The sequence below is a fragment of the Triticum dicoccoides genome, chromosome 5B, assembly GCF_002162155.2.
Source record: "Triticum dicoccoides isolate Atlit2015 ecotype Zavitan chromosome 5B, WEW_v2.0, whole genome shotgun sequence".
NCBI classification, from domain to species: domain Eukaryota; kingdom Viridiplantae; phylum Streptophyta; class Magnoliopsida; order Poales; family Poaceae; genus Triticum; species Triticum dicoccoides.
This window is the reverse complement of record NC_041389.1, coordinates 627254444-627267393: the sequence shown is the minus strand read 5'-3', so window position 1 is coordinate 627267393 and position 12950 is coordinate 627254444. Positions and strand designations below refer to the sequence as shown.

The 12950-nt window shown below is 41.7% G+C and overlaps 1 protein-coding gene across 1 annotated transcript; it reads left to right on the top strand.

Annotated features, from left to right (window-relative positions):
* The first annotated feature begins 8707 nt into the window (after positions 1 to 8707).
* On the top strand, positions 8708 to 9444 carry LOC119306397 (non-specific lipid transfer protein GPI-anchored 2-like). Its single transcript, XM_037582624.1, has one exon. It carries the CDS (start codon positions 8775 to 8777, stop codon positions 9291 to 9293), a length of 519 nt encoding a protein of 172 aa, XP_037438521.1. The 5' UTR covers positions 8708 to 8774; the 3' UTR covers positions 9294 to 9444.
* The last annotated feature ends 3506 nt before the right edge of the window (positions 9445 to 12950 follow it).

Sequence of the window (12950 nt, the reverse complement as noted above, 5' to 3'; positions counted from 1 at the left end):
ATTGGAAAATAGTTCATCACAGAAACTGGTTCCTGTGACGACTACACCAATTAGTGAGGAAGTTAATGATATTGATCATGAAACTTCAGATCATGTTACTATCAAACCTCATAGGTCAACCAGAGTAAGATCCGCACCAGAGTGGTACGGTAATCCTATTCTGGAGGTCATGTTACTTGACCATGGCGAACCTATGAACTATGAGGAAGCGATGATGAGCCCAGATTCCGCAAAATGGCTTGTGGCCATGAAATCTGAGATGGGATCCATGTATGGGAACAAAGTATGGACTTTGGTTGACTTGCCTGATGATCGGCAAGCCATCGAGAATAAATGGATCTTCAACAAGAAGACTGACGCTGATGGTAATGTTACTGTCTACAAAGCTCGACTTGTTGCAAAAGGTTTTCAACAAGTTCAAGGGGTTGACTATGATGAGACTTTCTCACCCGTAGCGATGCTTAAGTCTGTCTGAATCATGTTAGCAATTGCCGCATTTTATGATTATGAAATTTGGCAAATGGATGTCAAAACTGCATTCCTGAATGGATTTTTTGAAGAAGAGTTGTATATGATGCAACCAGAAGGTTTTGTCGATCAAAAGGGTGCTAACAAGGTGTGCAAGCTCCAGCGATCCATTTATGGACTGGTACAAGCCTCTCGGAGTTGGAATAAACATTTTGATAGTGTGATCAAAGCATATGGATTTATAAAGACTTTTGGAGAAGCCTGTATTTACAAGAAAGTGAGTGGGAGCTATATAGCATTACTAATATTATATGTGGACGACATATTATTGATTGGAAATGATATAGAATTTTTGGATAGCATAAAAGGATACTTGAATAAAAGTTTTTCAATGAAAGACCACGGTGAAGCTGCTTATATATTGGGCATCAAGATCTATAGAGATAGATCAAGATGCTTAATTGGACTTTCACAAAGTACATACCTTGATAAAGTTTTGAAGAAGTTCAAAATGGATCAAGCAAAGAAAGGGTTCTTGCCTATAATACAAGGTGTGAAATTGAGTCAGACTCAATGCCCGACCACTGCAGAAGATAGAGAGAAAATTAAAGAAGTTCCCTATGCTTCAACCGCAGGCTCTATCATGTATGCAATGCTGTGTACCAGACCTGATGTGTGCCTTGCTATTAGTTTAGCAGGGAGGTACCAAAGTAATCCAGGAGTGGATCACTGGATAACGGTCAAGAACATCCTGAAATACCTGAAAAGGACTAAGGATATGTTTCTCATTTATGGAGGTGACAAAGAGCTAGTCGTAATTGGTTACGTCGATGCAAGCTTTGACATTGATCCGGATGATTCTAAATCGCAAACCGGATACGCGTATATTGAACGGTGGAGCTGTCAGTTGGTGCAGTTCTAAACAAAGCGTCGTGGCGGGATCTACATGTGAAGCGGAGTACACAGCTGCTTCGGAAGCAGCAAATGAAGGAGTCTAGATGAAGGAGTTCATATCCGATCTAGGTGGCATACCTAGTGCATCGGGTCCAATGAAAATCTTTTGAGACAATACTGGTGCAATTGCCTTGGCAAAGGAATCCAGATTTCACAAGAGAACTAAGCACATCAAGAGACGCTACAGTTCCATCCGGGACCAAGTCCAGGTGGGAGACATAGAGGTTTGCAAGATACATACGGATCTGAATGTTGCAGACCCGTTGACTAAGCCTCTTCCACGAGCAAAACATGATCAGCACCAAGGCTCCATGGGTGTTAGAATCATTACTGTGTAATCTAGATTATTGACTCTAGTGCAAGTGGGAGACTGAAGGAAATACGCCCTAGAGGCAATAATAAAGTTATTATTTATTTCCTCATATCATGATAAATGTTTATTATTCATGCTAGAATTGTATTAACCGGAAACATAATACATGTGTGAATACATAGACAAACATAGTGTCACTACTATGCCTCTACTTGACTAGCTCGTGAATCAAAGATGGTTAAGTTTCCTAACCATATACATGAGTTATCATTTGATTAACGGGATCACATCATTAGGAGAATGATGTGATTGACTTGACCCATTCCGTTAGCTTAGCACTTGATCGTTTAGTATGTTGCTATTGCTTTCTTCATGACTTATACATGTTCCTATGACTATGAGATTATGTAACTCCCGCTTACCGAAGGAACACTTTGTGTGCTACCAAACATCATAACGTAACTGGGTGATTATAAAGGTGCTCTACAGGTGTCTCCGAAGGTACTTGTTGAGTTGACGTATTTCGAGATTAGGATTTGTCACTCCGATTGTCGGAGAGGTATCTCTGGGCCCTCTCGGTAATGCACATCACTATAAGCCTTGCAAGCAATGTAGCTAATGATTTTGTTACGGGATGATGCATTACGTGACGAGTAAAGAGACTTGCCGGTAACGAGATTGAACTAGGTATTGAGATACCGATGATCAAATCTCGGGCAAGTAACATATCGATGACAAAGGGAACAACGTATGTTGTTATGCAGTTTGACCGATAAAGATCTCAGTAGAATATGTGGGAACCAATATGAGCATCCAGGTTCCGTTATTGGTTATTGACTGGAGACGTGTCTCGATTATGTCTACATAGTTCTCGAACCCATAGGGTCCGCACGCTTAAAGTTAGATGACGGTTATATTATGAGTTTATGTGTTTTGATGTACCGAAGGTAGTTCGGAGTCCCGGATGTGATCATGGACATGATGAGGAGTCTTGAAATGGTCGAGACATAAAGATCGATATATTGGATGACTATATTTGGACACCGGAATAGTTCCGGGTGAGATTGGGACAATACCGGAGCTCCGGGAAGTTATCGGAACCCCCCGGGAGGTATATGGGCCTTAATGGGCTTTAGTGGAAAGGAGGGGAAAGGAGCAAGGGAGGGGCGCGCCCCCCAAGCCCAATCCGAATTGGGAGGGGGGCCGCCCCCCCTTTCCTTCCTCCCTCCTTCCTCTTCCTTCCCTCTCCTTCTCCAAATAGGAAAAGGAGGAGTTCTACTCCCGGTGGGAGTAGGACTCCCCCTTGGGCGCGCCTCCTCCTCTTGGCCGGCCCCCTCCTCCACTCCTTTATATACGGGGGAGGGGGGCACCCCATAGACACAACAATTGATCCCTTGGATCTCTTAGCCGTGTGCGGTACCCCCCTCCACTATAGTCCACCTCGATAATATCGTAACGGTACTTAGGCGAAGCCTTGTGTCGGTAGAATATCATCATTGTCACCACACCGTCGTGCTGACGGAACTCTCCCTGAAAGCTTGGCTGGATCGGAGTTCGAGGGACATCATCGAACTAAATGTGTGCTGAACTCGGAGGTGCCGTGCATTCGGTAATTGATTGGTCGGATTGTGAAGACGTACGACTACATCAACTGCGTTGTGCTAACGTTTCCGCTTTCGGTCTACGAGGGTACGTGGACAACACTCTCCCCTCTCGTTGCTATGCATCACCATGATCTTGCGTGTGCGTAGGATTTGTTTTGAAATTACTACGTTCCCCAACAAGATCAATGCTAGATCAATTCTAGGTTACTCAAGTACACCGACCTGGTGTGGTCCTAGCAACGAAGTTCTCTTTTCTATGTGCTTATCATCATCATGGGAGGGGAGGAGGCAAAGAGAGATAGAGAGAGAGAGAGAGAGAGAGAGAGAGAGAGAGAGAGAGAACAAAACTATGGTTGGCATTTTGAGCAAGGCATGCTGATGTGACATTGTTCACTTGCATCCCAAGATGTAGCCATGGTGTACATGCTATGCGCGTGGAGCTACGTACGAGACTTTAAAAATAGACATTATTCCACCATTCTATGGAATAAGATGATTTGGCATTGAAAGTGAGGTGGGAATGATTTGTTGTGTTGTTAGTGCTAGGCATTGATGTGGAGAAAATTGAGAGGGGCCTAAAAGAGGATGAAAAGGTAGCCGGTTCCACAAGAACATATTCATTTTTCACTTGTTATTGATTCAATCGTTGAATTTGCAACCATATTTTTTTAATATTCATGCACACATGATTCAGATACAAGTATTGGGGAGACTAAATTATCAACATGGATGATGAGACGACTAAGAAAAATAACAAAGTAACTTACACAATTGACAGGAGATATCGACTAACCTAATTATATTTATTGAATGCGAGTGGCATCATGTTTTAGATTTGTGCAAAAATCATGTTGAGTTTACTAAATAAGAATGGTTGAAGATTTGTGGCTTAACAAGTAATCTTGTGTCTTTATTTATTTGTACATTGTGTCTTTCTGTAGTTGAGTTGGGGTTGCTTTCTTTTTGTTCATGAAAAGTCTGATTTAGCTGAATGTATTAGACTATACCTAAATTCTAGTTGCTGGCTTTTCTGTTCATGAATGGTTGTCCGTGTAGTTTGTTTGGGCTGATTATATTTATAAGCATCCATTTTCTTTGCGAGTGTGTCGCGGGGTCATGCGGGTTACCGCGTTGTCCATGAAAAATCAAGCGATGTGTGGCGGGCAGCCACGGTGGCCGTTGAAAATGTTGACTCCTGCTTTGGTGTTTGGCGGGCAGCCGCATCCCGTCCTGCCTGCAACTTGAGTTTTTCCCAATGAATATCTCATGATGTTTTGACTAAACATTTTTGTCACCAAACACACAATTTATACTAAACATGTTTAGTTTTCCACAACTGATTTTATTGGTAAACCTTAAATACATTTTTACTTACACATCATTTATCAAATAATTTTAATTGCATTTCTTATTGTATTTAAGAACATAAACCGTATAGTGTAGTGCTATAGTAGAACACTATTATGGCATTATAGTATATTTAAAAGTTTTAACTTTTCACTGCCTAAACTTTGTTTAAATGGGCATAATATCTTAAAGTTAAAAAAATAACATTCAACTACAAATAATGTGTGCCACTTATGTGTACCGTAATTCATTGATATAGGTTTGCTTGTATGTAATACCTATAAATATATTTATTTAAAGAGGCTGCTACAATTTTGTACTATTTTAACTGGTATCCTAACCGAGATATGTAGAGTAGAATTGGATGTCGACATGTGGTTTGTTCTTGAATCTCATTCTCTATCCTTCACTAGTTAGCATTACGACAATAGCTTGATTTGATTTTAGTTTGGACCTAACTTGACTATTCTAGGTACAAAATATTTCGGTATCCACAAAAATTATGATTTGTTTTTGGAAAAAGTAGAATCATTTTGATCAACATTAATTGAGCTTTGATCAAAATTTCATCTTGAAATTAATTTGAACCTAATATTTAGTGGCTTTGTTGGATTTTCTCTAAGTACATGTCTAGAGGACTACTTACATCCAAATTGCGTAGTCAATATAGGGCAACGATGAGATGTCCATCTTGACAGGGGCAATTTCCTACTCCTACGTCTCCACCTTGCCCGGGACTGTGTGCAATAATTGGTGGGTTGGGCCGGCGTAGTGCTTTGAAAGCACGTTAGAACACGTGGGGATTTGGCAATGGGAGTTGGCGGCGTCCATTCCAGTGGCGACAAGGTTCATGGTGTCGTAGTGGTGGCAAACTAGCTAGCGGCTATAAGGTATACGGTGAGTGGTGGATCTGAATGTTTAGACCACCAAAATTAATTGGGACAATTCCATGAAAAGAACTTTGGATAAGGGGTGTGGGGCTGCTTACCATGTATTTCGAGATGATTTTGAGAATATAGGAGGAGACCTTAAAAATTATGGGGTCACCTAGGGATCAAGTGAATGAATTTAGATTTTTGGTCAATCACACTTTTCTTTGATAACCATGTGCATGCACTCCTAAAAAGCTCCCATCAATGCCTCCCTTCCAGCAACCATGCTATGGTATGACGCCGATGGAACGAAGTCAAATCTACGCAAGAACAACAACACCACATTATGATCTTTGCATGTGAGTGTAGTGATTGGTCAAATCCGGGTACCTTTTATGGGATCAAGAATATGCAACAACTCTCTTGGCTCGCTAGCTAGAGATGGAGTTCTCATTTCTCATCGTATTGTGGGAAGCTGCAAATGTACTTATGTGGTCCAAAAATAAATTGAATTATTGGCTGCCTAGATTTTTTTCTCTACAACAGGCTAACACTCTACCATGGATAGTGATGCGTGCCTACAACGGCTCGGTGTGTATTTCGGTAAGCGGTCAGCGGCATGAATAAAGCACAACTTACTCTATAGAATCACAGATGTGCTAGCAATTATATCTAAAATTGTATAGTCTCTCAAGCTTTTGGCACATATTGCAATTGAATGACATTGTACACCAAAATAACCACGATCTAGCACAAAAAACACTCGTACAATACACATTCTTGTCAAGATGTTGCACCGAGCATCAATTACGACTTTCATTTTCTAACTCACCATCCTTGTCATCCTCCTTCACCACCACGTTTGTGATTGCCAGCCCCCACCTCAACATAAAACAATTCAATTTTAAATTTGAAACACAAAATCAAGTACTACAATACTATTGCAACATCAAAGAAAATAACAAAGTTTGCTAAGGAAGAATGAATTAGTGGCATTTATATTACACTTTAAGAAGAAAGAAAACTAACATATAATAGTGGAAGAATGAATTAATGCCATTGGTGTGACCCTTTAAGAAGAAAGAAAATGAAAAAATCAAACAAATAATGATAAAATCTACATACAAATTGTGTTTTTAATAATATGCAATAATAATCATATAATAGTAGATTTTTCGCAGAAAAGAAGTTTCATGTGAATGAATGAATTAGTGTCATTGGTACTACTCCCTCTGTTTCTTCTTACTTCGCATATAAGATTTGTCTTAATTCAAGCTTCATAAAGTATGACCAAATTTATATACAAAATTGTAAATATCTATAACATCTTATGGGTTTCACCTCTAGCCTACCCCAACTTGTTTGGGACTAAAGGCTTTGTTGTTGTTGTTGTTGTTGTTGTTGTTGTTGTTGTTGTTGTTGTTGTTGTTGTTGTTGTTGTTGTATAATACTAGAGATATACAATCTGAAAGTTAATTCAATTATGCATCTAATGATAACATTTTTATATAGTGAATGTTGATACTTTTTCTTGAGAAAGTTAATTCAATTACTATGTTTGACTTGAGAAAAATCGTATATGCGGACTAAAAAGAAAGGACAGAGTACCCTTAAATAAGAAATAAAAACAATCAAGTTTTCTAAAGAGTATTGCCGTTTAGAAGAAAGAAACAAAAATAATAAAACAAATAATGAAAAAAATTGCGCACACATTTACACAAAAAATAATACTTTTTATAATCTATAGGAAAATATAATAGTGGAATTACGCAAAAAAACAAGTTTCCCGAGAATTAATGAATTAGTAGCATTGATATTAGCCTTAAAGAAGAAATGGAATGAACAGAAAAACAAAATAATGAAGTTTTTAAAAGTAAGAATGAATTAGTGACATTGGTATTACCCTTTAAGGAAAAGAAAAGAAAAGAAAAATTATATCAAAAGAAAGAAGTTTTCTAAGAAAGAATGAATCAGTGGCATTGGTATTACCCTTGAAGAAGAAAGAGAATGGAAAATATCAAAGCAAATAATGAAAAGGTTGCACACAATTTATATAGAAATTGCGCAATTTCATAATTATGAAGAGTAAGCATATAATATTGGAATTTTTGCAAAATAAGTTTCCTAAGATTGAATGAATTAATGAAATTTGTATTACCCTTAAAGAAGAAACTTAATATGCTGTTTTTAGAACATATGACGAGTCCCTAAAAAGTACTCCCTCCGTCCCAAAATTCTTGTCTTAGATTTGTCTAGATACGAATGTATCTAATAGTAAAACATAACTAGATACATCCGTATTTAAACAAATCTAAGACAAGAATTTTGGGACGGAGGGAGTATACTCTTTTGGAGCAGAAAGTTGGGTTTTGTAGACAATTTCTTAAAACCAAGAAGTAGGTTCCTAGAGATGCTCGAAGGAGCATGTTTTTTTTTATCATGTCAAGGATGCTCCATGTTTATTAGTAGCAAGATAAATATCACAACCTCTATAAGTGTAGGGTAACTAGATAGTTCCATGACATCATGAAGTTCCGAAACAAAACCAAGCTTAAATTCTGCATAAGCGGTCTCATAAGTCACCTTAAGTTGATACACAATGTCATCATTTTTTCTACCGTTCTATTGATATGAATAACCTCAATTCTATTGAAGTGAGATCCTCTATATTTTGATAGAAGTGATTTGTGCTCTCGGTCGAGTTCAAAAAACTTTTTCCTCGCGCCATTGGTTGCATTTGTCAAGTGAGCAAACATCAGATCAATTGGTTGCATGCCAGGATAACAAAGCAAGTTACTGGAGAAAAAAAAGTTACTAGAACACTTCCTAACAGGAAGGTAAATACAAGAGATAGCCAACAAAAACCGCACCGCGACACTCACTACCTTTGTTAGCTTCGTGTAACACGGCATGGACCAGCACCGGCCTGGTCCAACTTTCTTTCTGAACATAACTATTTTAGCAGCCACATATCAAATACTTTTCTCAAGTAGTGCACGACAACTGCAGTAACTCAGAGAAAGAAATCATTTCGTTGCAAGAGTAGGAAGTAGCTCAACAACAAACCCAACTAAATCCACCTTCCCCAACAATAACCACTCCTATAAGAACACACCAATTCGAATGCCAAAAGCACAAACAGCATCTAGCTCCAAAGCCTCCAGCCAAGAAAAAGCATCTGTCTTCCACTAGCAGTCCAAGGAGAAGATTCATCGAATGGCGGCGAGAACCATGTCAAGCAGCAGCAGTATCCTGCTGGTCGCGGCTGTGGCGGCGCTGCTGGTGGCGTCGGCATCGGCGCAGTCCGGGTGCACGGCAGCTCTCGTCGGCCTGTACCCGTGCTTGAACTACATCAGCGGCAACGAGACGGCGCCCACCAAGTCCTGCTGCTCGCAGCTGAGCTCCGTCGTGCAGTCCCAGCCGCAGTGCCTCTGCAGCGCGCTCGGCGGCGACTCGTCGTCCCTCGGCGGCATGACCATCAACAAGACGCGCGCGCTCGAGCTTCCCAAGGCGTGCAACGTGCAGACCCCGCCGGCGAGCAAGTGCAACGGCGGTGGCACTGCTCCTGGCGCCGCCACGCCGACCACGCCCGAGGTGCAGATACCGGCAGGGTCTGGATCCAAGACGACCCCGTCGGCGTACCTGCAGGAGAACAGCGGCTCGTCACTCCAGGGCCCGGCTGGGCTGGTGCTCGCCCTCGCGGCTGCTGCGGTCTACGCCGTGTCCTCTCTGTGAGCGTCTGGGGCGCTAGCTGGATGGTAGTTCCAAAATGTATTTCTTTCCCGGTATTATTTGGTTTAGCATTGGGCATTGGTGATTGGTGAGGACCGAGAGGATTATATTGTAGGGTGTTCTGTTCCACATATGTATTATTATTATTGGTTGTCTTCTTTGAGTCTCCGTATATGATCAACGGCGGTAATCATCGATTTTTTTCAAGAAAAATTGAGTGATGACAAAACCAATAGGATTATATGTGGTAGAATGCCTCTAATGATATTGTGATTGCAGCATTTTCCCTATATTTCAGCAAACACACTAGCTAGTAAATTAAAAAAGAGGGGGACATTGTCCCCTTGTCTAATTCTAACACAGAAGTTATCTGAAATATTCAGAAATAAGTTTTAGATCAACGGGAAGCGACATTTCCATAATAGTATGTTGTAAGCCTTTTCATAGTCGGTTAAGGATCAGACCACTAGAATCAGTTTTGTGCACTTCGTGGGAAGCTCATAGGCGGAAACGACACTTGTTATTTTGCAACAATAAAAAATGGCACTTGTTGAAATGAATCTACCCCTAACAAACATAGTTTGGTTGGAAAACAAAAGCACCTACAATCAATAGGTGCAATTTTATTAATCATAGGTTTGGTAAAAAATCTTCAGATAAGAAGTCCCTAGACTAATGTGCCCTGAACATCTTCATAGCATAGTTTTCTTTCGGAATGAGTGTGATGATTACAAAATTCAGTTGAAAAAAAAAATCTGATGTGGCACTCTCGATCCCCCACCAAAGCCATGATAATCATCTTTGAAGAGGACTCGACCAAATGACTTGGTAGAAGAGAGGACGCGACATCAAGAGCAAGAGCACCGTGTGTACACGAGCCCATAGATAGTTTCTTCCTCATAGAAAGATATTTGCAAACAATCATCTCCGGAAACTGAAACCATTTCGTCATTTGACCAAAAGCATTCTTCAAACAGATATTAGGCTTCGTTTGAAACCCAAAGGATATTTATAAAAATTAGAGGCAACCCATATGAACACTTTGGCAGTAAAAAGTGGACCGTCGAAGCCTTGGAAAGACACATGTTTTCTATGCCTCTTTTTTTGCGAGAAAACTTCTCATTTATTCATCAACCGTGTGGGTAATACAAAGAACACTAGAAGTAAAATTTGCATCCAGGTCGGTAGACCACCTAGTGATGACTAAAAGCACTGGAGCATGCCGAAGGCGCACCCCATCAGCGCCCTTCCCGCGTCGGAGCCGAGCAGACATTGTTGTAGTAGACAGTCAGAAAGTCATCGTGCTAAGGCCACATAGGGCCAGCGCACCAGAACAGCAACCGCTGCCGATGAAGAGAAGCATAGATCGGATGGACCCGACCCACAGACACAGAGACGTAGACGAACAAAGACCAGATCCAGGTGGATCCACCGAAGACAAACACCGACTAGATTCCAGGAGATCCGCCGAAGACACACCTCCACATGCCCTCCGACGATGTAGGTGGGGAGAACCTTATTCCATCTTCAAGAAGCCGCTGCCGCCTCGTCTTCTTGAGCATGGCACAAACCCTAAGAAAACTCCGAGAAACACCTAAAAATGGGGCTCTCCCGCCGGCAAAGGCTGGTATCCACCACGCTTCCATGGTTCAAGGACCATAGAAGATGAGGCGGACCGGCGGTGGCGCCGGTGAGTGGCAGGGAAATCCTAGATGAGAGTTCACAGAGGGTAGGAGCGAAGGGGTATATGTTTTGTATGTCTCTTGTTAGCCTTAGCATGGAGATAAACAGTGTTTCTGTCATTTTTTGATACTTACATCCCTAGATATCTGCTTGAAGATTGTAATTTCCAACTATTCTCCATCTCAGTCTTGATTTTCTCTATATGTGCTATCTCATCCGTATTAACGAAATTGTCCATGAAGAGTTTTATTTAATTCTTCATGGTAGCCCTCCTTATTAGTACTCCATACAATAGTTTCTTGTACCAAATTCAGTAACCTCAGAGTAAGGATAGTTTTTTTAGTAAGGGTTGTTGGGAAACGTGGTAATTTCAAAAAAAATCCTACGATCACGCAAGATCTATCTAGATGATGCATATCAACGAGAGGGGAGAGTGTTGTCTATGTACCCTCGTAGACCGAAAGCGGAAGCGTTATGACAACGCGGTTGATGTAGTCGTACGTCTTCACGATCCGACCGATCCTAGCACCGAAGGTACGGCACCTCCGCGATCTGCACACGTTCAACTCGGTGACGTCCCACGAACTCTAGATCCAGCTGAGGTCAAGGGAGAGTTTCATCAGCACGACGGCGTGGTGACGGTGATGATGAATTTACCGGCGCAGGGCTTCGCCTAAGCACTACGACGATATGATCGAGGTGGAAATCTTTGGAGGGGGGCACCGCACACGGCTAAAAGATCAACTTGTGTGTCTATGGGGTGCCCCCCTCCCCCGTATATAAAGGAGGAGAGGGGAGGCCGGCTGGCCCTCCTTGGCGGGCCCCAAGAGGGGAATCCTACTAGGACTCCAAGTCCTAGTAGGTTTCCACCTAAAGAGAGAGGGGGGAGGAAGGAGAGGGAGAGGGGAAAGGAAAGCCCCCCCTCCTTGTCCTATTTGGACTCAATGGGGAGGGGGCGCGCGGCTTGCCCTGTTCGCCCCTCTCTCTCTCTCACCACTAAGGCCCATCGAGGCCCATTAGTTCCCCCGGAGGTTCCGATAACTCTTCGGCACTCCGGTTTTATCCGAAACTTCTCCGAAACACTTCTCCTGTCCGAACATAGCCGTCCAATATATCAATCTTTATGTCTCGACCATTTCGAGACTCCTCGTTATGTCCGTGATCACATCCAGAACTCCGGACAACCTTCGGTACATCATATCACATAAACTCATAATACTAATCGCCATCGAACGTTAAGCGTGCGGACCCTACGGGTTCGAGAACTATGTAGACATGACCGAGACACGTCTCCGGTCAATAACCACTAGCGGAACCTGGATGCTCATATTGGTTCCTACATATTCTACGAAGGTCTTTATCGGTCAAACCGCATAACAACATACGTTGTTCCCTTTGTCATCGGTATGTTACTTGCCCGAGATTCGATCGTCGGTATCATCATACCTAGTTCAATATCATTACCAGCAAGTCTATTTACTCGTTCTGTAGTACCTTATCCCACAACTAACTCATTAGTTACAATGCTTGCAAGGCTTATAGTGATGAGTATTACCGAGAGGGCCCAGAGATACCTCTCCGAAACACGGAGTGACAAATCCTAATCTCGATCTATGCCAACCCAATAAACACCTTCGGAGACACCTGTAGAGCACCTTTATAATCACCCATTTACGTTGTGATGCTTGGTAGCATACAAAGTGTTCCTCCGGTATTCGGGAGTTGCATAATCTCATAGTCTGAGGAACTTGTATAAGTCATAAAGAAAGCAGTAGCAATGAAACTGACACGATCATAATGCTAAGCTAACGGATGGGTCATGTCCATCACATCATTGTCCTAATGATGTTATCTCGTTCATCAAATGACAACACATGTCTATGGTTAGGAAACATAACCATCTTTGATTAACGAGCTAGTCAAGTAGAGGCATACTAGGGACTATATGTTTTGTCTATGTATCCACGCATGTATCAA

Coding starts and splice junctions, on each gene's coding strand:
- LOC119306397 (XM_037582624.1), top strand. CDS start 8,775: ATGGCGGCGAGAACCATGTCAAGCAGCAGCAGTATCCTGCTGGTCGCG.